Source organism: Fusarium phalaenopsidis (assembly GCF_050370095.1).
Source record: "Fusarium phalaenopsidis strain FUZ10S chromosome Unknown contig_32318, whole genome shotgun sequence".
Lineage (NCBI taxonomy): Eukaryota > Fungi > Ascomycota > Sordariomycetes > Hypocreales > Nectriaceae > Fusarium > Fusarium phalaenopsidis.
The window spans coordinates 188,375-210,900 of NW_028145398.1; the positions used below are offsets into that span (position 1 = coordinate 188,375).

The following is a 22,526-nucleotide window of genomic DNA, read 5'->3' on the forward strand; positions in this document are numbered from 1 at the left end:
GGCGATCTAGCACACAAGCTTAATTTTCACGGCTGGAGATAACTTGGAGGCTAAACAAGCAACGGCAGGGGATAAAGCGGTGCAGTTCGTTGGAGCGTTTCTAACAGCACGACAAGAGTCTATGACCAGGAGATGTAGTGTGCTCTGAGAGAATGTTCGCTCTTTTCTAAAATGGTGATTCATTGAAGACTGAACTAGAGAAATAGCAGAATCTGTGCCGTAGTGAACTCAATCTCAAACTCATACTACATGGATAAATTGGCCTCGAATTCGGCAACAACCTTGGCACCCAGATCCCACTTGTCCACCCACATATTTTCAGAGCTCGGTTGCCCTCGCCACTTGGCCTCGTACAGGATGACCCCTCCAATCTCCTTCTTCGAGACCAATGCCTCAAATTTGAATTCGTCGCGGCCATAAGGGTGCTTCGCTTCATAGTTGGCTATGGCCCCTATGCCGATATCCTTCTTCTTCACCCAACTATTGTCGCTCTCGGGGTAGCCCTTCCATTTGACCTTGTACCACACTCGCCTTCCGATCCGCCCCTTAGCAACCAAACTCTCAACTTCGAACTCGGTTCCTGCCTGGTCCAGAGGAAGGGGCTTGTCGTGACATTCTTCGCCCTGGTTGTCCCGGATAGGGACTCTGCCAATAAGTTCCCCGTCGTGACTTGTAAGATCAGGTGCGATTCCGGCCTTGGTAGCTTCGCTGACTTGTTGAGTTGAATTGTCTTGGAATGACGCATTGGTGTCCATGGAAATCGTGGTACTGTTTACACCCGTTTCTTCTGTAACGCTTACCACAGTAGAGACAGAGCCGTGGAGAGGATCTATGATACGGTAAGAATCAGCCAGTGTATCAGTTTCAATAGGTTATCGTACCTTGAATTTCCTGGGGGGTGTCCGGCGTTGCCTCTAATGGACCACTGGCAGCTGTGCAGCCCGTAAGCCTATCGCCTGGCCACGATTCAACTAGAGACATGGCTGGATGGATAACTTCCTCCAACGGAGCGGAAGATAGCGAGGTGCTATGACCAGATGGCGCGGCGTCTTCGTAGTCAGTAGTACCTGAGCTGCAGAAAGGCGTGGACTCTTGGCAAAGGCCTGACGATTTGGGAGATGACTGCCTCTTTTCGCCATCTGGGTAGGTGTTATGAAAAGTGTATTGGGTTTGCAAGGCGGCAATTCTGTCGTTTTCTTCAGAATTATTGCGAAACTGCTGCACTCTCATCCTCTTCGAAGGTGGAATGCCATCAACCCCACATTTCAGTCTTTTCATCTTCTTAGCATTATCATTGCGCTCGACACCGAAAGTATCTTAAAGATGGAATCGTAAATCCAAAACCGACTTAAACTTTCCTAGACAGTGGGAATGCAAGCGTGGGCAGTTCAAAGGCCTAGTTCCATTTTCGAGCTCTCTGATGTGTGTTTGGGTATGATCGAGCTAGGTCCACCGCTTCTTAAATTGGTACATCCGCGCAGAAGCTGGCATCCGTTCATCTCCGAGGCAGAACGGACAGTAGCCAGCCCTGACGAGAACCCCGCCGTAAGCCAGAGGATCGCACCACGCCGGAAGGCTATCCGGGTGATCCAAGTGATATTAACAATGAGTTTCCCAGGCCCCGATACCACAGAACCATTCATTGCAGAGGAAGCATAGCTCTGCAAAACCATCAGCTTCCGCAGTAGCTATTCTGTTACAATCGTATATATGTCTCCAGTTATAAGAATAGCCATCACTGTCCTTTCCGCAATGGCACTTATCTGGCTCTAGCCCTGGCCGATACTCTACATTGCGACGCTTCTAGTAAAGACCCAGCATATCATGAAGCACAGTGAGACCTGCAGGACTCCATAGCTTATCAACCAGGAAGAGGTTATATGCCAGACGGTCTCGTTCCGGCATCAGGAACCAGACACGATCAAATATCGCTCTATGGTATCCTAGCAGATCGTCATGCTTAACTAGCTGGTTCCTTTGCCACTTTCGCAATCGCTCGGCAACGAGTTTCCGCTTCTCCGCGTAAAGCTTCTTACGGTGCTCCCGGGACTTTGTATTGGTTATGCCCTATAGCGCAAGTATTTCTCGTTTAATATGCATCATTTCCGCGCTAGTATCACACTCGTATTGCTGTTTGGCTAGAAGGCACTGCCAAAGACTCGGGTTTCGAGGTATCATTAAACCTCGGAAGAGGTCAAGTACCAATGTTCGTCTCTCCTGGCCATAGTAGGCTGCCTGGCCATCTGCGCCGTTTCGGGGTAGGTAATATGTGCCAAGCGTCTTTAGTTCGGCGTGTCCGGCATAGACCATCCGCGTGGATTCTAGTTCGTTTAGACCTATTAGTAAGGTCATATTAGCAGTAGAAAGCAAAGCGAAAAAGAAATCTAATATATACTCATAAGGTAAAGGCCCTCTGCCCGAATATCATAATATCTCGGTGGTATTAGGTATCCTACTCGTAGACCCAGTGACCGCAGTTAATAGCTAAATGCGCCGGCCGTCTCGATATCCTCGCTTAACTGACTTCTAAAGAATGGCGTCTCAAGAAGATGTTCTTTCCATTGTATCACCTATATCTTATCTTTCGGTGGCACGATAGTAAGGAGCTCATCAATGGTTTTGTAGTCCCTGAAAGCTTCGTATGCAAGAAGTCTAGCGAGAAATGGAAGCATAGGATTGTAGCAGAGCTTTTCAGGCTTGATACCTTTATATAACGCGTGTTATGGTCTAGAGTAAAGACGAATGAGAAAAAAATTTAAGAGCTGAGCGATGATTCCTACCTTTTGTTAGGCGTATTGGTCATATTTTTGGCGTCTCGGGTCAGCTGAATGGCGAACTCTGGCGCCCCGTCCTCGTTGATGAATGCCACAAACGTGAGATCCTTAGAGGCTGCTTAGTGATTGTCTGGGTTGATGGGCCAAGGGCAATATCGTTACCTTGAAGTAGAGGCCTCGACCGGTACCCCTACGGCAGGTAGACTCAATATACTCCCCAATCCGGGAAGAAGAATAAGCGTTGCCTAATAAGAGACCCCAGTCATCAATAGGTGCTGCTGGGTGTTTATGCTCAATCCAATCTGCCGCCCAGAGCTGTATGGCGCAGTTAAGTATGACGTTTTTCCCAGCGAACCTTCGGCGCCTTTTATTCTTCGGCATACCCATTTCTTTTGCTAGAGGTCCCTTGATGAACTAGCAACGAAGTTAGTATTTTCCAATATCCGTTCGGACGCCAATGTTGAGATACTTGCCTCTGTCACGGACTAGGCTAGACCACGTGGTATCGATTCCAAAGGGTAAGCACGCTGCCAGGCTGCCGTAAATGCGTTCTAGTACTTCCTCACAGTCTCGCATCCAGGGACATCGAATTCTTGATCCTCAGCATTTTCCCCATCAATGCCATAGGCCACCTGCCTCACAAAGTCTTTTAGAGACTGTAACTCATGTACAGAAGCATTGGGCTTTGTCCTCTGGTACCTGTGGACTCGAGTCAGCCCAGCATCTTGACATTGAAACGATGCGAATATACTCACTGAAACCAGAAGTCCATCATTCTCTTATAATTTTTCTATACCGCGGGCTGAAGTGTCCTATGGACTATTTCGCCATTCACGATATTGCTCTCTATCGCCGCGCTCCTTTCAGAGCCCAGGTGCAGAGCATCAGCCACGCTCTTAGCTTTTCCCATTAGATAAAGCCGAGTTTATGAGAGGGCAAGGATAATGAGTTAAGGCGGCTAAATCGCGTTGGAGTATTCGGTTAGGGCTTTCGAGTGTAAATACCACGGCGAGGCTTGAGAACGAATTGATGGGTGAAGTCGAGTCTGAATACCAAGACGAGACTTGAGAACGAATTGATGAGTGAAGTCGAGTCTAAATACCACGCAGAGATCTAGACGCGAATAGGGGGAAGGGTGTCACGCAGGTCTACGTGAATTGCTTGCCCCCATAGTCCGGTCGAGTCCCAGGAGCGAGGAGCCTTGCATCGGAACGCACTGCTTCCGGGCACAGAAGGATTCAACTGCGGTCAAGTTCCGGGACTTTGTTGAGGATCAAGAACTGGGATCCCAGTCCCAAAAGGGGATCCGAAGCTGAGCTTGGTTGGGATGCCATGACGCCCGTGGTAGTTGAAGGAGGTAGCGAGACCCAGAGGTTAGGCGCCCAGAAATGGGATCAGGAGCGGCTGGCGAGCTCGGCTCAGCCAGAGGGGGGATTCAAGCTGACGGGGGCCGATGGGGGGCTGAGGGGGGCTGATGAATAGCTGAGCCGAAGCTGAGCCAGGTCTTAAAAGCGGCGATCTATGGTATGGCACGTGTAGCTTGAGTTTCGTCTCATAATACCAATTCTTTCCTTTGAGCTAGCGGCCACATCCAACACCCATTTACCCTCAACCCGAGAGTGCGAATATGGCTCCATCATCACGCACTCACCACTGGTGGCGTGCAAGCATTTCAAAGAACGGACTGCAAGTTTTGCAAACAGCTCTTGGTCTATCAGAATCTGACCAACCGTCGCCTATCATTGTGGCAATTGACTTTGAGCAGACTAACAACTTGAAAAATGGCTTTCTTGAAAGTTAGGACTCCCAGTTGGGTATCGCCACATTCGACACCAAACTTTTGTCCCAGGCTGTTCAGGATGAAGAGGACTTAATCATGACTGAGAACTATATCAAAGGATCGGAGTCTTATATCGAAAAGGCTTCCAATAGGTTTGCCTTTGGGGAGTCGACGACAATAGAGCCGACCGAACTTGTGCGTCAAATTGACAGAGCACTACCTAAAGATCGACCCATCGTCCTTGTTGGCCATGCAGTCCATAATGAACTTGATATATTTCGTGCTCTCGGATATAGGCTTGCAGAATCCATCATAGAGGTCATCGACACCCTCCGAGTTGCAAACGAGGTGTTCGAGCCTTGGACGTGCTCACTTCGCGCCTTGCTGCTTCGACTTCGATGTCCATTTGCTCGACTCCACAGCGGTGGGAACGATGCCAACTTTACACTCAAGGCTGCATTACTTCTGGCGGTTTACAGATACACTGATCACGATCACGCCGTTGCGGACAGGTTGAGACAGATAGCATCATCTTATTCAACTCAGTTGCCAGGTTGGTATTTTGGCCGTGAAAAGAAGCCATCGAGACAAGCAGAAAGAAAGATCCAGAAAATACCAATCAAATTCATGGAGCCTGAAGAAGCAGAACAAGATCAGGGAACAACGAGCGGCTTGGAGAATCGAGGCCGAAAGATTGCGACTTTACTAAGAAGATGGTCAATGCGAATGCTCACTGCCCAATATCTTTCACCATCTGGAGGGGATTCCAGACAAAGTTGATGCTAGATATTGAAAGTGAAAACATTTTTCATTTCTGACTCCCAGAATATCCAGACTTTACTCAACTTCAGCGTCCATCCCCAAGTCTTCAAATCATCCATAGCAAGCGAAGGATAAACTTGCAAATTAGAAAACAAAACGGCTTGAGAAATGGTTTTCTCCCTTTGATGACGCCTGATATACTTGAAATAAATATGATTAGAAGTCATCGAGTCCCCGTAAAGCAGAGAAATGTGGGCTATGCTTACACCCACACGCGGTGCGGGAGTTATAAAGGTCCGCGATGAGATCCGGGACATCAGCATCACTCCCAGCATTGCCAACGGCCTTTATGAGTTCCCGCTCCGCCACTAACAAAGCTGTCCTTCAGGGCCCTCTAGCACTTTGTCTTACCCAGCCTCAATGGATTACAAAGAAACAGCGGGAAAAAAAGTCAATTCGCACCGCGTAGTGGGATCAGCATAGCCAGGCTGGGATTAATAATGCCAAGGATGTTGTGTGATAGTATGATTGCTATTTGGAATCAAATTTAGGGTGGTTGAGATGCATAATTGAGCTCTGCATATAAAGAGATTGCCGAATTGTCATTTTGCTTCAGAGCTGTCTTACAAGCACAACCGCACTTCCAGCCCTTCTAAGCTCTAGCAATGTTCTTGTCAACTGCAACCGCAACTCTCACTGCTGTCCTTTGTTTACCTCAACTCGCTCTAGCTTGTGGTAGCTGCTCATCTTCTAACAGTTACGCCCGGAATGGCAGCGATGGAGGAGTGCACACTGCAAACCTGCTTCTCAACCAAGCTATCAAAGCTCTCGGTGGCAGGATGGCCCTGCGGAATTTGCATGGAGTCACATATGAGTCCAATGAGTAGGAGACATTTTGAACCCGTATAGAGGCCGAATGGGGCTGACCGAACCTAGGATCTTTCGCATTAACACCTTGATGCAGAACTACAACCTTTTTCACGAAGACAGATACGTGGTATCTCATGGTACCCAAAACATCTCGTACTCTTTCAAAGATGGATTCGCCCAGAGAATCGATCGTAACTACCAAGTCTCTGGTAGGAATTCGCCCTCAAGCCCAAATTGACCCTTCATCTAACTCAACAATAGACTACTTTGCCTTTGGAACGCCATCTATCCCACCTGTCCAGTTCTCACTCGTCATGAAGGATGGACCTGAGGGATATGCTTGCTACAATGAGGGCAACGATCTCGTATTCTTGCCTGGAAATGTGACTGCCGGCTACACAGACTGTGAGTTCGTTGGCAACTGTGTTTGGACATGCACTCATCTCGATTAGCTGCCCTCGCCGAGTACCTCTTGTTCCAGGCTCATAAGATGTCGCCTCGACTTCTGCTCGATGTTGGTGACTTTATCTATTGTCCCCGACATGCTGCTAATGCCCTGCTAGATGGAGAAGCATCGGCTCACCCGAACCACCGTCACTATCAACAACGTCGATTTCCCAGCTGGTACGTGAATTCTGTGTATTCCAGAGCTCTTCTGACTTGGGCCTTTAGTTCACGACCAGCGCCTTGACATTGTTGTCGCTTTCGACCTCGAGACCAAGTTGCCTTACATCATCCGTTCTTTTGAAGACCATGCCATTTTTGGCCGAACAGAGAACGACCTACGTCTTTACAACTACACCGAAGTTGATGGAATCCAGTTTCCTACTCATCGTTTCATCTTCCAGAATGGTACTGCTATCGTGGAGCAGACCGACTTCTCCAGGGTCATCCCGAACCCAGCTTTTGCTGCCGACTTCTTCGAAGGCCTTGAGGAGAGTAAGAGTGCAACCCCCCGGGCTGCACCCGCCAAGATCCCGGAATACTCGCACGCAGAGATCGGAGAGTACTGGACTAATGCCCTCTGGAGCGGCCCCTACACCGGAACTTATGACAACATCACCACAGAGACGCTTGGCCCCGATCTCCCCAACGCCCACAAACTCTTGGTTGAAAACAACCCAATAGTGGAACATCTCATTCTGGATTTCGAGAATGGCGTTATTGTGTATGAGGCGCCTCCTCATCAGACAGACCTTGTGATTCGATGGGTCAAGGAGAACCTCAAGAAGCCAATCACTCATGTCTTTGTAAGAGCTTTATGCGCCCAGTCCTCTGCGAGATCCTTTACTAACTACTCAAGCTCACGCACCATCATCATGACCATAGCTACGATGTCCACAAGTATGTCGCTTTGGGAGCTAAGATCATCGTTCCTGAGGTTGCAACCAAGTACTGGAAACAGATTCCTGGTGCTGAGCTCGTTACCTTTACGTGAGTTCTTTCCAATCCCTGATGGATCTATATCTAACGTGCCTTGATAGTGAGGGCAAGCCATACATTCACGCCGACAGCACGATGCAGGCTCGCTTCATCTGGCACGAGGAGGCTCCCCACTCCGTTGACTGGTCGTATTCCATCGTCACCACCCGCTGTCCCTCGGCAAACAGCACCATGTTGGCCTACGAAGCCGATTCCTTCTCCACCCTTACACATTTTGACCCTCACTTCGCTTACGGCTGGCTTAACCAAGCTGTTGCTGACGGAATGAGCAACAACACTATGTGAGTCAACCCCATCGTTGCACTCTGCGAATGCTAACCTCGTGTAGTGTCGTGCCTACTCATGGAATGCCGGTTCCGTTGTCGTTCCTCCTTGACCAGATTAGCTACGTCTACCCGGCTCTGGATTCGACTGATCTCCGTGCCGGAGTTCCCAGCTGCCTCGCCTACTAGCGGCATTCCTCAGACAACCTTTTTGCATTGAATTATTGTGTTGAGATCAATATCAGACACAGCTCCCGAATGCCACTGCCAAAGGTTAATTGGGACGGAATGCAGTCCGATCAGTGCACAGTCATAATTTCTTCTTCACATATCGCTGTATTTAGACAAAGAACGGGTTTAGCTCACCTAAGCACGTTTATGTAACTATTACATAGAATTCACCTCCACTCTCAAGTTTAACCCTGCGCACCTCTCTGCAGCCAGATTGCGGCGGACCAGGGGATTGATATGCCTCTACCTTCAGCAAGCCGAGGCTCAATTAGCGCCTCAACAAGTTCTCTGATTACGCCGATAGAGATCTTTTCCTTTTCCCTTAATGGCCCTTTTGTCAAGACTGCATATCGTCGGTTCGTCCGGACTTGCCTCTATCATAAGATATCTCGACAGAAGTGGACACAGGAGTGGGAGGGTTGATGAACATGCGGGGTAAGATAGTGAGCAAAGTACCGAGCAATGCGAGTGTCGGTACCTCCACTCTTCAAGTTCTGATTAACCAACCAATCTAGTAGCCAAAGGCTTGAATGAGGGGAAGCATCCCACTCTCGAAAGACGACCTCACTAGCCCCCAATTAACTTGTCCAACTGACCAGCAGAGTAAGCCCTTATATAAACGGATGTTTCCGTCTTGGACCCCAGCGTTGTCGGTGGCGTTTGGAAATTCTGCATGGCGCCCTCCGAGCGGAGGGGTCCGTGTCCAGCACAAGGTTGGCTTGCGGAGAAGTTACGTGGAAGCAGGACGGGGAAAGAGGAAAGAAAGCCGAGGAAGGAATATTATTTAAGTACAGTGGCGGCATAGATAACCATGCATAATATCAGAGCAACTGGATGCTGTAGGCAGGAGTGGGGGGTAAGGATAGGGGATTTCCAGCCTCATCCCCACCCCTGCATGTTCATTTACTTTCCGATCGACGTTTGTAGAGCAAAGTCAATGTTACCTCGGGCGGGTAGCGGGAGTGGGTGGCTTGAAGTGAATGGTTGTGTGTGTTACAACGCTTCCGCACACATCGCTTCCACTTGCCGGTTATTGGGTTGCTGAAGTCACTTGCTTGCCATAAACTTCCCTTCGCCTTGTTTCCACCAGGTCAACCACTTCCTGACCATCCTTCTTTCGATTTCTTCCTTTGTCTGAGGTTAATCTAGCGAATCACCAATTCAACATGCACAGCACACCGACATTGGACCTTCTGCCGTCGCCACCCCCTTCCGATACCGATGGCGCCAGCTCACCAAAGACCTCCGTTGAGGCACTTTCCCCTCTTATCAAATCCACCTACCAGAGCTCCGAGCTACGATTCTTTGTCAATGGACGGCCCGTGACGGTGAAAAATCCCAACCCCGACTGGGTTCTCCTCGACTGGATTCGAGCCCAAGATACCCTGAAGGGAACAAAGTTAGGATGTGGCGAAGGCGGTTGCGGCGCCTGCACCGTTGTCGTGCAAACGGCTGAGCCGGGCAGACACGTCAGACACCTTGCTGTCAATGCATGTCTTTATCCGCTTGTTGGATTGGATGGAAAGAGCCTGATTACCATTGAAGGGCTTGGTACAGTCCATCGTCCACATCCTTTGCAAGAACGAGTTGCGAAAATGCAGTAGGTGTTCTAGAGCATAGAACTCCCGAAACAACTTGCATAAAATTGGGTCTAACGACAATAGTGGCACACAATGTGGTTTTTGCACACCTGGCATTGTTATGAGCCTGTACGCTCTGATTAGAAATTCATATCGGAACGGCAAATTCCATCTTACCAACTCCGACGTCGAGCTCCAGGGCCATCTTGATGGAAATCTTTGCCGATGTGTATGTTATCTTAAAGGTTTCTCGGTTGTGTTTAGAACCTTACTGACCCGTGATAGACTGGCTACAAGCCGATTCTCGAGGCGGCTCGCACGTTCATCACCGAAGATTTGAACGGAGTCATTGCGGAGAGCAGCGGTAAAAAAGAAACTCGCGGCCCAAGTACTCCAGACACAGAGGAAGCCGATGCAAACACTTTTCGTGCTACGAATGGCTCTGGGTCATGTGGCCGCCCAGGTGGTTGCTGTCGAGATGATCCCAATGCCAAGGGTTGCGGTCCTGCCAAGCCTACTGAGGCAGAAATTACACCACCGAGTTCACCAGGGAAGTCATTTACGGAGCCCACCTTCTTGCCATACGATGCTTCCACCGAGCCGATATTTCCACCCTCACTTTGGAAGTACGAACCTCGACCGATCTGTTACGGGGACGAGCGACGACTTTGGTTTAGGCCAACAAGCTTGGAGCAGCTTGTTGAGTTAAAGGCCGTTTATCCCTTGGCAAAGATCGTGGGCGGTGCAAGCGAGACACAGATCGAAGTGAGATTCAAGAAGATGAACTACCGAGTCTCCGTCTTTGCAGCAGATATTCCTGAACTAAATAGTCACGAAGACCCCAGTCTCAAGGCCCAGGCCGAGCTCAGCGCCCTCAAGGAGATCGCGATCCCGGGTAATCTGTCATTGACCAAGGTGGAAGATCTTTGTACCAACTTGTATCGAAAACTTGGCCGACGGGCTTTGCCCCTGGAAGCCCTCCGAAAGCAGCTCCGCTACTTTGCCGGACGTCAGATTCGGAATGTGGCCAGTCTTGCAGGCAGTCTCGCTACGGCAAGCCCAATTTCAGATTCTGCACCTGTGCTCCTAGCAGCTGGAGCAAGGGTAAGTGTGCTGTCGCGGAAACTTGGGGCCTTCGATATCCCCCTGTCTTCTTGGTTTGTGTCTTACCGGACTACTGCTCTCCCTGAAGATGGAGTCATCACTCAAATCATCATTCCTCTAGCGGATGAAGATGCTCTGGAAATCACAAAAGCCTACAAGCAAGCCAAGAGAAAAGATGACGACATTGCCATTGTCACGTCTGGCTTGAGGGTCCGTCTTGATCAAGACGGTTTGGTGCAGGATTCAGGCTTTGCCTTTGGTGGAATGGCTCCAACTACGGTGATTGCCGCCAAGGCACAAGAAGCCGTGGCTGGAAAGCGATGGGCCGACACAGCTACACTGGAGGCAGCGATCGACGCACTGTTGGAGCAATTCGATCTTCCCTTTGGTGTTCCTGGTGGCATGGCCCATTATCGCAGAGGTTTGTCACACCAAAAGTCCGGTTGTATTGCGATGGAGCTAACCCTTTGATTAGTCTTGACCATATCCATGCTCTTCCGATTCTGGCACGAGGTTGTCAGTGAGCTGGGCCTCGGAAAGGTCGACCCCGATCTAATCCAAGAAATCCACCGCGAAATATCCTCTGGCAATCGCGACAACTTCACAGCCTCGATGAAGAACAGGGGAACTAGGACCGTAGGACGGCCGGTTCCCCATCTGTCAGCCCTGAAGCATTGCACTGGAGAGGCCGAGTATGTCGATGACATGCCTCGGCAGCACAATGAGCTCTTTGGCGCGCCAGTCATGTCTAAGATGGCACACGCTGAAATCCTCAGTGTCGATTGGACAGCTGCACTAGAGATGCCAGGCGTCGTCGGGTATCTTGACAAGAACAGTCTATCATCAGACCAGAACACATGGGGTCCAGTTGTTCGTGACGAAGAGCTTTTCGCCGACGGCAAAGTTCATTTCTATGGACAGATCATTGGACTGGTCTACGCGGAATCGGCTCTGCAAGCTCGAGCAGCTGCCGATCGTGTTCAAGTCAACTACAATACACTGCCTTCCATTGTTACCATTGATGAAGCAATCAAGGCCAGTAGCTTCTTCAAGCATGGAAAGCAACTGAGGAAGGGCGATGCCGTGGGCGGATCACTCGAAGACGCATTTGCCAAGTGTGAGCATGTGTTTGAAGGCACTACCAGGATGGGTGGCCAGGAACACTTTTATCTCGAGACCAACGCGGCGCTTGCCATCCCTCACATGGAGGATGGTTCCATGGAGGTCTATGTCTCATCACAAAATCTCATGGAGAACCAAGTCTTCGTGGCCCAGGTTTTGGGTGTCCCGATGAGTCGTGTCAACATGCGCGTTCGTCGCATGGGAGGAGCCTATGGCGGTAAGGAGTCAAGAAGTACGCCCATTGCCATGCTGGTGGCTTTGGCAGCACGCAAAGAGTCTCGTCCCGTGCGAATGATGCTCAATCGCGATGAGGATATCGCTACCAGTGGCCAGAGACATCCGTTCCAATCTCATTGGAAGGTTGGCGTTGATTCCCAGGGAAAGATTCAGGTCCTCGACGTGGATATTTACAACAACGCTGGCCATACGCTGGACATGAGCTCGGCGGTGATGTAAGTATCCTTTAGTTGACTTGGTGTTGTTGATGCTAACATTTTCCGGCAGGGATCGTGCTTGTACTCACGTCGATAATTGCTACTACATCCCACACGCCTGGGTTCGAGGATGGGTCTGCAAGACAAACACCGTCAGCAACACGGCTTTCCGCGGCTTCGGTGGTCCTCAAGGCATGTACATCACCGAGAACATCATGTACACCATCTCGGAAGGTCTAAATATCGATATTGACGACCTCCGAACTCGAAATCTGTACCAGATCGGGCAGCGGACTCCGTTCTTGCAGGAGATCACAGATGACTTTCATGTTCCTACCATGCTAGAGCAGCTCACTGTCACTTCTGACTACGAGAAGAGAAAGAAGGCAGTCAAGGAGTTCAACTCAAAGAATAGCTACAAGAAGCGAGGAATTTGCAAGATACCAACCAAGTTTGGCCTCAGGTATGTTGCACCATCTCGTGTCATCGAGACATCTCGCTTAAAAACCTAAGCTTTGCAACTGCTCTGTGCCTCAACCAGGCCGCAGCTTACGTCAAGATCTACGAGGATGGCTCAGTCCTCCTACACCATGGAGGCACCGAGATGGGTCAAGGCCTGTATACCAAAATGGCCCAGGTCGCAGCTGAGGAGCTAGGTGTCAGCGTGGACGAGGTTTACAACAAGGAGTCACAGACTGACCAGATCGCCAACGGTTCTCCCACAGCAGCCTCCTCTGGCAGTGACTTGAACGGACAGGCTGTCAAAAATGCCTGCGATCAGATCAATGAGCGGTTGAAGCCGTATAGAGAGAAGTACGGCTATGATGCGCCGCTATCTAATATTGCGCATGCGGCGTATTCCGACAGAGTCAACCTGGCGGCAAATGGTTTTTGGAAGATGCCTCGAATTGGTTATGTGTGGGGGAACTGGAAAGACCCTCTGCCTATGTGAGTATCTGAGTCTTGATGCTTCTCTCAGCGGTGCTGACTTTACTACCCAGGTATTACTACTGGACTCAGGGAGTGTAAGTTTTGCATTTACAAAACACCAGGGCCTGTGTACGCTGACTTGATTATCCATAGTGCTATCACCGAGGTCGAACTGGACACCTTGACTGGAGATTCTACGGTCCTTAGAACCGACCTCATGATGGACATTGGCCGGTCCATTAACCCAGCTCTAGACTACGGGCAGATTGAAGGAGCGTTTGTGCAAGGTCAAGGTCTATTCACAATGGAGGAGTCCTTGTGGACAAACACCGGAGAGTTATTTACCAAGGGGCCTGGAACATACAAGATCCCAGGTGAGTATTCGCCCGAGTTTAGTACCCTGTGCTTAATATTTAACTTTGCTGACATTCTGCAGGCTTCTCTGATATCCCTCAAGTATTCAACTTATCGACCTTGCAACATGACTCGGAAGGAAAGCCCATCAGCTGGGAGAAGATCCGCTCTATCCAGAGCAGCAAGGGCACAGGAGAGCCTCCTCTCTTCCTGGGGTCTTCAGTTTTCTTCGCCCTGAGGGAAGCTGTCAAGGCCGCTCGCGAGATGAACAAGGTCACAGAGCCCTTGGTGTTGAACGCTCCAAGCACTGCAGAGAAGCTACGGTTGACTGTTGGTGATAGCTTGGTCCGACGAGCGGGAGTAGTGTGCAAGGAAGGAGAGAAGAACTTCTTTACTAGAATAGAGACATAGTTAAGAGAGCATGCTTTTAAAGAAATACAAGACCTACAATGTTACCGTAATTCATTGGTTTTTATCGTATCGTTGATCCAGGAAGTGAGCTGGAAATGCGAAAGCACAATCAAGTTGTTTGAAGTGTCCATATAGATTGTTCCAAAAACCTTACTATGACAATAGAGATACTTGCAACTTGAACTCAAAGAAACAGAACGCCCCAGAATTATCTTTCCCATATCCAAATGTTTACTGGCAGAACATCTGCACTGAGACATCCTCTGATAGCTGCTCCAAAAGACCAAAGTCCATACCCGTCTGCTTGAAGCTCACTACGATCAAGTCAAACTCCTCCAGCTTCTGCTTGGTCCAGTCCTCATCAGCCAGTCTGGTGATGTCGGGCACGGCTGATTGGTTGACAAGAGAATCAGCAAAGGCCACGTCGAGCTCGAACTTGTTAAGTTCTCGAGCGAGCTGAAGTCCGGGAGAGTTGACGAGGTGGCTTTGTCCTGCCTTGAAGCCCATGCCGACCACGAGGACTCGCTTTCTGATCTCGAAGCCGGAGTCTCGGCGGCCTTCCTTGTCGCTTCCGAAGAATCCGTCAATGATTCTCCGGGCAATCTCGGCGGGGCGCTCGTTCATGGTTTCCGCGGCGGCTCTTAGGAGGGGATAGTCGCCGTTGGAGAGCAGGTAGTAAGGGTTGACAGGGATGCAGTGCCCGCCAACACCAAGGCTGGGCTGGAAGGGGAGATATCCGAATGGCTTGGTGGCAGCTGCGTCGCAGACTTCGTATGGGTCAATGCCAAGACCGATACAAGCATCAGCCATCTCGTTGACATAGGCGATGCACATCATTCGTTGACAATTCTCGTAGAGCTTGGTCATCTCGGCAACTTCTGGCTTGGAAACGGGGACAATGGTGTCAAAGACTCGGCCGTAAAGTCTGACAATAGCATCAAGAGATCCGGGAACAACATCGTCAAGACCAGAGACAACCTTGGGAATGGTCCTCATGGGAGGCTCAGTGCGTCCTGGGTCGATGCGCTATATCGATGTTAGTATACAATGGTAAGGAAGTCCTGAATCGGATGTGAGCTTACCTCTGGAGACATGCCCGCAAAGAGACGACGAGACTTGGCAATTGGTCCAAGAAGCTCACGAGTCATGCCAATTGCGACTGAGCTCTCAATGACAATGGTCGAGCCGGGTCGAGCCCATCTGTTGACCTTGTCGAGTGCACTCTTCAGATAGGAAAGATTGATAGACTTGTCGGAGAGAAGAAGAGTGGGAACAGAGATAAGAAAGTGAGTTGCCAACTTGAGATCAGATTCAGTTGAGGTGAAGCTGACGTTGGGTCTGGCCTCAAACTCAACCCTCAAGTCCTTGACTCTCTCTTCACTGATGTCGAAGCCGAGGATATCGTACTTAGCAGAGAAAGAATCGACAAGACCAGTGCCAACGAAACCAACACCAATAACAGCGACAAGAGGAGTAGGCTCAGCAGGCGTCTCAGTCTGAGGAGCCTTGTTGAGCTTGATCCACTTGTGCTCCATGATGGTGGAGTCGCGAGGAAGGGCCCTCTGGGCAAGCTTGATGAAGGGAGACATGATCGAAAGTGTTGTGGGTAGTAGATATGATACTCTTGGAAGGATTGTGAAGGAGTTGTTGTGATGATGAGCTGACCCAGACTGCCGGGACTGTGATACTTATAGGTGAGACATGCATGGCTGCTATAATGCCAATATCATACTTCAACTGGACTATCACACTCCTCACGCGCGTGGTATAGGGCGTTTTTCCTCTCATCGGCAGACATTGAGTTGTACAGAGCAGTCTAGACCCTCAACTTGAGTAATGGCGAAAGATGGTATGGTGTAGGCTACTGTTGGTAGCATTCTATCGGCAGGGAATATCGTGGCGATGTGGTAAGTTCGCGCCTCTAGTGTCTACATTGATTAACAGCACTCGGTATAGACTGTCTGGAACTCGGTGGACGCTAAGATGTGCAAGTTTGCCAAAGCTCTTGACAATGTGCCAAGTGAACTTGACGTTTGCGCCCAAGTCGACGAGCCTTACACTACCACACGCACCACGCGGTAAGCTCCGCCGCCACCCGTCTCCAGCGCTTTGATAAAGTGATGTATCCATTTTCTGGGCTCAGACACCAAGAAAGCAGGTCTAGAGATGTCGTGGCAAGCCGCGTGCGGCATGGCGGTCCTCGGCCTCAAGGCGCCATTCTTGGTCAGCACTCTATTCAGCCTGGACCTCTTGACATGACACCAATCACTTACACCCGAAGACGTCTTGTTTGATAGAATGTTCTCGCTTGGCTATGCGGCACTTTTGATGAATGCCAAGCATAGGGTTCGTTTTCATCACACATCTAGGCCCGTTGGTGGCTACCTAACCACTTCAGGCTCCTCGACCGATGAACGCTTTGAGGATCTGGTGTTCTGCCATGTTCCATGCTCCACATGTATCTCTCAGTCTATACTAAAGGCGTTACGGTTAGGCTCTTTACGGGAACAAGGGCGGGTTTAGGAGCGGTGATATAGGGAGTGAATGATTCAAGGCTTGGACTGGTCGAAAAGCTATCGCCATGCCGCCCCAACTCTAAGTCAAGCCTGTGGAATGTGGGTAGGGCCCAACCATTCCAGTTTAATGTCACTACTCCACGACGGCCGTAAACATAGTTCCGGTACTATGGTATTTGACAGTTCTTGTTCAACGCCGCCAAAACTTGAGTAACGCTCGGAGCAGGGCAATGGAACGTGGAGGGCGGGGAACCGGGGACAGCCTTCAGGGGTCGATATTCGGTAAATGGCCCAAGATGGGCAAGTTTGGATGAATGCCGGGAAGAGTCTGGTGTCGTTTTTAGTCTTCTTGGCAAACCTCATATCCTTCTTGCTGTAGGTAGGCGATCAGACCATCTGGTGGGAACGATATGTGTTCTAATATTGATTATCCTGCAACCAGTACGTAACGTCTCGTACGCGCCATGTATAGCACCGTCTAGTATTGATGCTATCTATCACATTGAGGGAAAATCTGGCCACCGGCGCTTCAACGCCGCCGGAATTTGACTAAGGCTATTGACACCATTCACTCGCCTCTCGGCGTCGGACCCTTTTACTACACCGGCCGGCGGCAAACTCTTTAGAAGCTGCTAGTTATTATACATTTCTTAGACCAAACGCCTCCATCTCGAAACTTCATGGCATATCGTAAACCAGACTACCAGCTTCAACATCAGTCATGCATGTCACCGCGCCTTCGACAACGGGCATCACAGCGTCTGGTGATGCCCCTCAGAAAGCATCAACACGAGATCAAGATGCATCAAGTGAGAAGACGGCGGTTGAACAGCCACCTCCAGGTCCCAAAGACACTGTTGAGACATGTGGCTACCCTCCCATCGAGGATCCTGTTGATCCTGCTCGCATTCTTACGCCCAGGGATCTGCGGAACCAGAGAATTATCTTTCTCGGCATCATCATCTTGATCAACATCTGCATGACCGCCACGGCCTTTTTTGGAAAGAAGAGCAAGCTCATCTTTGTCGCCATTCTCTTCATCAAAAGCAAGGATTTCTTGTCAGCCATTCTTTCACCACTTGGCATGATGGTCACTGCCATCTACCACAAGTTTCGGCCACCCAAGGAAGTCGAGCAGCTTTGGATACTTTCTTTGATCCCTGCATATTCAGAGAGCGAGGAGCAAATCGTCAAGACCATCTACTCTCTTCGGGACAATGGTGTCGAACCGCACCGTCAGGTCATGGTTGTCATCCTTGACGGCAAGCCTCGAGATGTGCGATCACACATGACTCGAGTTGTCAGTGGATTTGAACGACCTTATGTGTCTCTCAAATGGAAGAAGGGCTGTCTTCGTGTCCTCGCCGGGTTCATGATGGACGTGCCCGTCATTGTCATCGAAAAGGTCAAGAATGCAGGCAAGAAGGACTCTCTCATCCTCTGCCACGACCTCTTCAACTATGCACGAGACAATTCTCCTCTTTATACCAAGCTGCTACGGAAGGAGATCTGGGAGGATGTCCTCCCTGCTCTCACCGAGGGCGAGAAGTTCAACGGCTTTGATATGGTCTTTTGCACCGATGCAGACTCCACCATTTACAAGGGAGCAGTCGCCCTTCTTGCAAATGCGATCGCCAGAGACAAGAATGCTATTGCTGCGTGTGGATTGGTTCTTGTTGAACTTGAACCAGGGTTTGAATGGTCTTTTTGGAATTTATATCAACAGTTTCAGGTGAGTGTCTCAGATAACTAAAACATCCCGGCCTTGACTAACTGTCATAGTACACGTTCGGGCAATACGTGAGAAGACGAGCAGAAGGCATCGTTGGCAAGGTAACTTGCCTTCCAGGATGCATCACAATGATTGCAGTCAGAGAAGAGATGGCAGGTGCTATTCGAAAATACGCAGAACCTGTGACTGGATACATGGTGATTTCTCACCAAGTCCAATACCTTGTAAGTGCAACCTTGCAGACACTCATTTCATCTCCTTACTAACATCATATAGGGTACCGACAGAAGGCTCACGTACTCCATGTTATCCCAAGGGAAACATCTCCGGACACTCTTCGTACCCGACGCCGTTAGTGAGACAGTGGCGCCCCAATCCATCGCGCATTATCTGAGTCAAAGACGTCGCTGGGGCTCAAACGCCTACTTCAACAACTACTTCTACCTTGCGGGAGAAAAGATGATTCCCTTGACTCGCATCGCCGCCACGATCGAAGTTGTGCGACTCAGCATGGTCTACTACCGGGTCTTGAACACTATTCTATTCATCAGGAGCCTGACCCATCATGCCAGCATCATGAAGCTTATGCCCATGTTGATCATTGGCCAAGTACCTTCTGTCTGGTTCTTTTGCTCAATTCTGCTGGAATCAGAGCTAAGAAAACGTGGTCACAAACTGATACTAGGATATTGCATCAACAAAATGATATCGCCGTTCATGAGCGTCATCATCTTCACAAAGGTTGCTACCAATCTTGGCAGTCAAGGTACGTCCGTCTTAAAACGTCTCACTTGGAAATTGCGAGACTAACAATGACATCAGTATGGGGCATGTCCGGAGTGACAGCTTCATCGGCGCCTCCCGCAGATGCTGCCGCCACGACAGAAACAGAGACTGTGATGGCGCCCCCCACAAATGATGAGCTATCCGCTGCTGAGAGGGGAGAAATCACTCCTCCAAAGCCAGTCTATGCAGGGCCGGACCAGAGGAGGGACCGTGCTCCCAGCCGTGCTCCCAGCACTGAAGGGTATGACATAGAATAACGCACGCGTCACCAACAAGGAACAGGAGCTCCGGAAGGCTCGGGGAAGTGATAGATGCGGCAACGGAGCACTTCGGCCAACTAGAATACTACACTACTCTTCCTTGATTAGATTAGAAATAGACAATCAAAGAGCTACGCCGAATCTGATATCTCATCACCATCAAAGTTCGTCTGTGTTTCGGCCATTTAAGTCGTTGAACACGTCGGCCTGCCTACCTTGTGTCGTAGTTCGAGGTTCAGGAAGACATGGCGGTTTCTCTAATCTTAGCAATACAAGATAGATAAAATCAAAGATCTGAGGCGAGAGCATTTAGGGACGTGCCGGGGTTTGCGGCGTTATGACTCAACAGCGCAGTTTCTTAAATCCCCCCTGTCCAGCCACTACCTTCTCTCCGCGGGATCTCAGCCTGGTGTTGACATGGCTGCCCGGGTTCCTATCCTAGCTCTGTGCCCTTCAGCGCGGACGTCCACATTCTAAGTGTTCCTGCATTTTAGTGGTGAGCTACGGGCGTTGGGGAGATGTAACCATCACGGCAGCCAGATTGGGGCGAGAAGCCTCCCAAGCGCCCGTGGTCTAAGCTATGGCTCCTTGTCATTTACACTAACTTTAGCCAAAGCCGATACTTTGTCTAGACCGCAAGGACCTCCTGGGGGTCCGTTCCTTGCATTCCCGGCACCTGGCAGTGGCACGTGGTAAGACGCCGCAACCGCAGAGTTCCCGAACCGTCTCGACCCGGCGGGAGCAAAACGCCAAGCCGGCTTTGGGCTTGGGAATACTTGGCATCAGGAGATACTTGGTAGGGCCATGGTCCCACATTCTTCAGCCACTTGCGGCAGTCACCGGCTCTGACCCGCCGGGGAGACTGGAGACTAGCGTCTACCATTAAACGGCGCCAGTATTCTACATTCCTATCACTACACCCAACATTTACCGTGTCTATTTGCCTTGCGGAGGTGGCAAGCTAGTCATCCAGGCAAGTCCACCAACTGGCATGAACACCGCAAAGAAGCCGTTCGATTTGTCAACAGAGGCGTTAATATTGGCCGTTATATGCGGCTCATTCCTAATAAAGCATGTCCTTCAGGCCCCGACTCAGCATGCACAGTCGTGCTCCGACCAAGTTCAGCCCTTGAGACAGATGTCGCAATCTTGGCGAGACTCAACCATTATTGCACCGGTCTAGCTAGTATCTCTCGGTGCTACCACTTTCGAATACACGCCCGAACCCCGAGCCTAATTAGCGGCTATGTTTAGTGAGTGCGAGCGAAGTGGTCCCTACGCGTAGATCAGCGATAAGAAGCAGAATTTACGATCAGAGCAGGGCGTAATAAAGAAGCGGGTGGCTTTGCAGATCGAAACGCCGTAGGGAGGCCTGAGGTAGGCAAGGACGTTTTCATTGATTTTAGAGATAATTTCCTCTGTTCTTCTTAATTCAACTGTCCTCACGTCTCGAATAACGCATGATAAGCCCATCTCGCGTTACCTCTCTGGTCTATGCTTGGCGGAACAAGACTTGTCTGGGAGACCTACCCTACAGGTAGCTGAAATACCTCAATCTAGACACCATGGTGTACTTTCACCCCTCTCCCCATGATCAATCGTGACGGACAGTATACCCAGACCGTTTCCATCCAACCGTTTCTGTCTTCAGGCCGAGGCCAGGCCCAGTTCTAGCCCACTCCTCTCCTTTAGCCTGAAAGTCGGGATGAAATGGTTGCCTCCAAGATATAGCTCTAATGTTAAGTCCCGAGACCAGAGGGTCTGATCAAGCCCATCTTACATCCGATAAGTGAGAAATGACACGACAAAATCCTCCGGTCTTGGGTACAGGATAATGGGTTGTGATAAAAGGACCTACTTTAAACTCTATCACTTGTGAGGACGCGGGGTTACATCGAGCGGCGCCTCTAGCCATTTCCGATGATCCAGACCTGGCCAATCCATTCCAGTCCAAGAGTCAAGGCATGGAAGCAATCAGTCACTTTCCCATTTTCTAAGAGGGGTGGATTCTCCTAGCCCTGGCCTTGAACGTTGCATTTGGGGACTTTCATCATCCCCTCTCTGAAGCATCTCGGACAAGTTTGCCTTGAGCCTCACTGCGGACATGTGGCATCTCGTAATCTTGACGATACTTGCAGTCGTTCTAACTGTTTATTTTGTATGCGACAACAGACACAAATCTACAGTGGATTGGCGCTCGATTGTGAGTCCCAACGGGGACAAGCTCCCAGACTTCAGCTTTTCTGGCTACCACAACTCAGAGGTATCACTTCCAACTGTCAACACTGCCGATGCCACCCTCTCTTTTCCGAGCAAGACTTATGATGATATAAGTCCTTTGATTCAGAAGGCCATTGACTCTGTTGCCCTTAGTGGCGGAGGCGTTGTTGAGCTCCCACCGGGTAGCTTCCACATCAGTGCTGGAATTCAGCTTCGCAGCAAAGTCACTGTTCGGGGATCCAAGAGTGGTGAAACCCTCTTGATTCTTCAAGAACAGCCATCCAGCCCAGTGTTCACTCTTGGGAGTATTGGCATCGCTTCCAAGGCAGAGTTTGGGGCCAAATCAAGAATCATCGACGACTATGTTCCCATCGGCTCGTCCATTGTGAACATCCGGAACAACACCGATCTCTCAGTCAACCAAACCGTGTACATATCCAGGGCTACAGAAGAATCTTGGATCAGGTATAACGGAATGGGTGACTTGGTACGAGATGGCGATGCACAAACATGGATAACGGTACGGACGCCCCCCCTGCGACATAGAGATAATTAGATACTAAGCAAACAACAGTTGAACAAGAAGATCATGTCACCAAATGTGATTAAGTCTATCAATGGCACGGAGATCACGCTTCAGATACCATTGACAGACGCTCTTGATTCGAGGTACATGAAGCCCGAAGTCTGGGCCTACAAGCCTCCAGAGCAATACTCGGAGATGGGACTTCACAATCTTCGCATACAAGTTCCCAACTCCTGTTCTGGGGCTCCACTCAGTAACGAGACTTGCAATTTTGCGGCAGTCAAGTTCCCATCATGGACTGTTGATAGTTGGGCAAGCGGGTTACAGTTGGAAGGCTTCAACCGCTTTTTCGATGTTGAGACGGACGCTTCTCGAATCACCATTCAAGATGTCGAGATGAATCGGGATCACGACATTGAAGGAAGAGC

At 50.0% G+C, this 22,526-nt stretch overlaps 5 protein-coding genes across 5 annotated transcripts; 3 read left to right on the forward strand and 2 right to left on the reverse strand.

The window, feature by feature from the left end:
* Positions 1 to 245: 245 nt before the first annotated feature.
* Positions 246 to 981, reverse strand: LRP88_12461 (chromo domain-containing protein; the record flags this gene model as incomplete). The annotated part of the gene is made up of 2 exons (XM_083248854.1): positions 246 to 829; positions 882 to 981. 2 exons carry the CDS (start codon positions 979 to 981, stop codon positions 246 to 248), a joined length of 684 nt encoding a protein of 227 aa, XP_083095309.1.
* A 5,293-nt stretch (positions 982 to 6,274) lies between these two features.
* On the forward strand, positions 6,275 to 8,081 carry LRP88_12462 (MBL fold metallo-hydrolase; the record flags this gene model as incomplete). Its single annotated transcript, XM_083248855.1, has 8 exons — positions 6,275 to 6,395; positions 6,448 to 6,591; positions 6,639 to 6,700; positions 6,750 to 6,810; positions 6,859 to 7,436; positions 7,490 to 7,620; positions 7,671 to 7,910; positions 7,958 to 8,081. The coding sequence occupies 8 exons, from the start codon at positions 6,275 to 6,277 to the stop codon at positions 8,079 to 8,081; spliced, it is 1,461 nt and encodes a 486-aa protein (XP_083095310.1).
* Positions 8,082 to 9,289: 1,208 nt separating this feature from the next.
* On the forward strand, positions 9,290 to 14,058 carry LRP88_12463 (Molybdopterin-binding domain of aldehyde dehydrogenase-domain-containing protein; the record flags this gene model as incomplete). Its single annotated transcript, XM_083248856.1, has 8 exons — positions 9,290 to 9,565; positions 9,989 to 11,228; positions 11,283 to 12,381; positions 12,434 to 12,826; positions 12,877 to 13,311; positions 13,365 to 13,388; positions 13,447 to 13,667; positions 13,730 to 14,058. The coding sequence occupies 8 exons, from the start codon at positions 9,290 to 9,292 to the stop codon at positions 14,056 to 14,058; spliced, it is 4,017 nt and encodes a 1,338-aa protein (XP_083095311.1).
* A 231-nt stretch (positions 14,059 to 14,289) lies between these two features.
* On the reverse strand, positions 14,290 to 15,647 carry LRP88_12464 (nucleotide sugar dehydrogenase; the record flags this gene model as incomplete). The annotated part of the gene is made up of 2 exons (XM_083248857.1): positions 14,290 to 15,084; positions 15,141 to 15,647. 2 exons carry the CDS (start codon positions 15,645 to 15,647, stop codon positions 14,290 to 14,292), a joined length of 1,302 nt encoding a protein of 433 aa, XP_083095312.1.
* Positions 15,648 to 17,295: 1,648 nt separating this feature from the next.
* On the forward strand, positions 17,296 to 19,349 carry LRP88_12465 (uncharacterized protein; the record flags this gene model as incomplete). Its single annotated transcript, XM_083248858.1, has 4 exons — positions 17,296 to 18,243; positions 18,357 to 18,530; positions 18,583 to 19,072; positions 19,129 to 19,349. 4 exons carry the CDS (start codon positions 17,296 to 17,298, stop codon positions 19,347 to 19,349), a joined length of 1,833 nt encoding a protein of 610 aa, XP_083095313.1.
* Between the last annotated feature and the right edge of the window lie 3,177 nt (positions 19,350 to 22,526).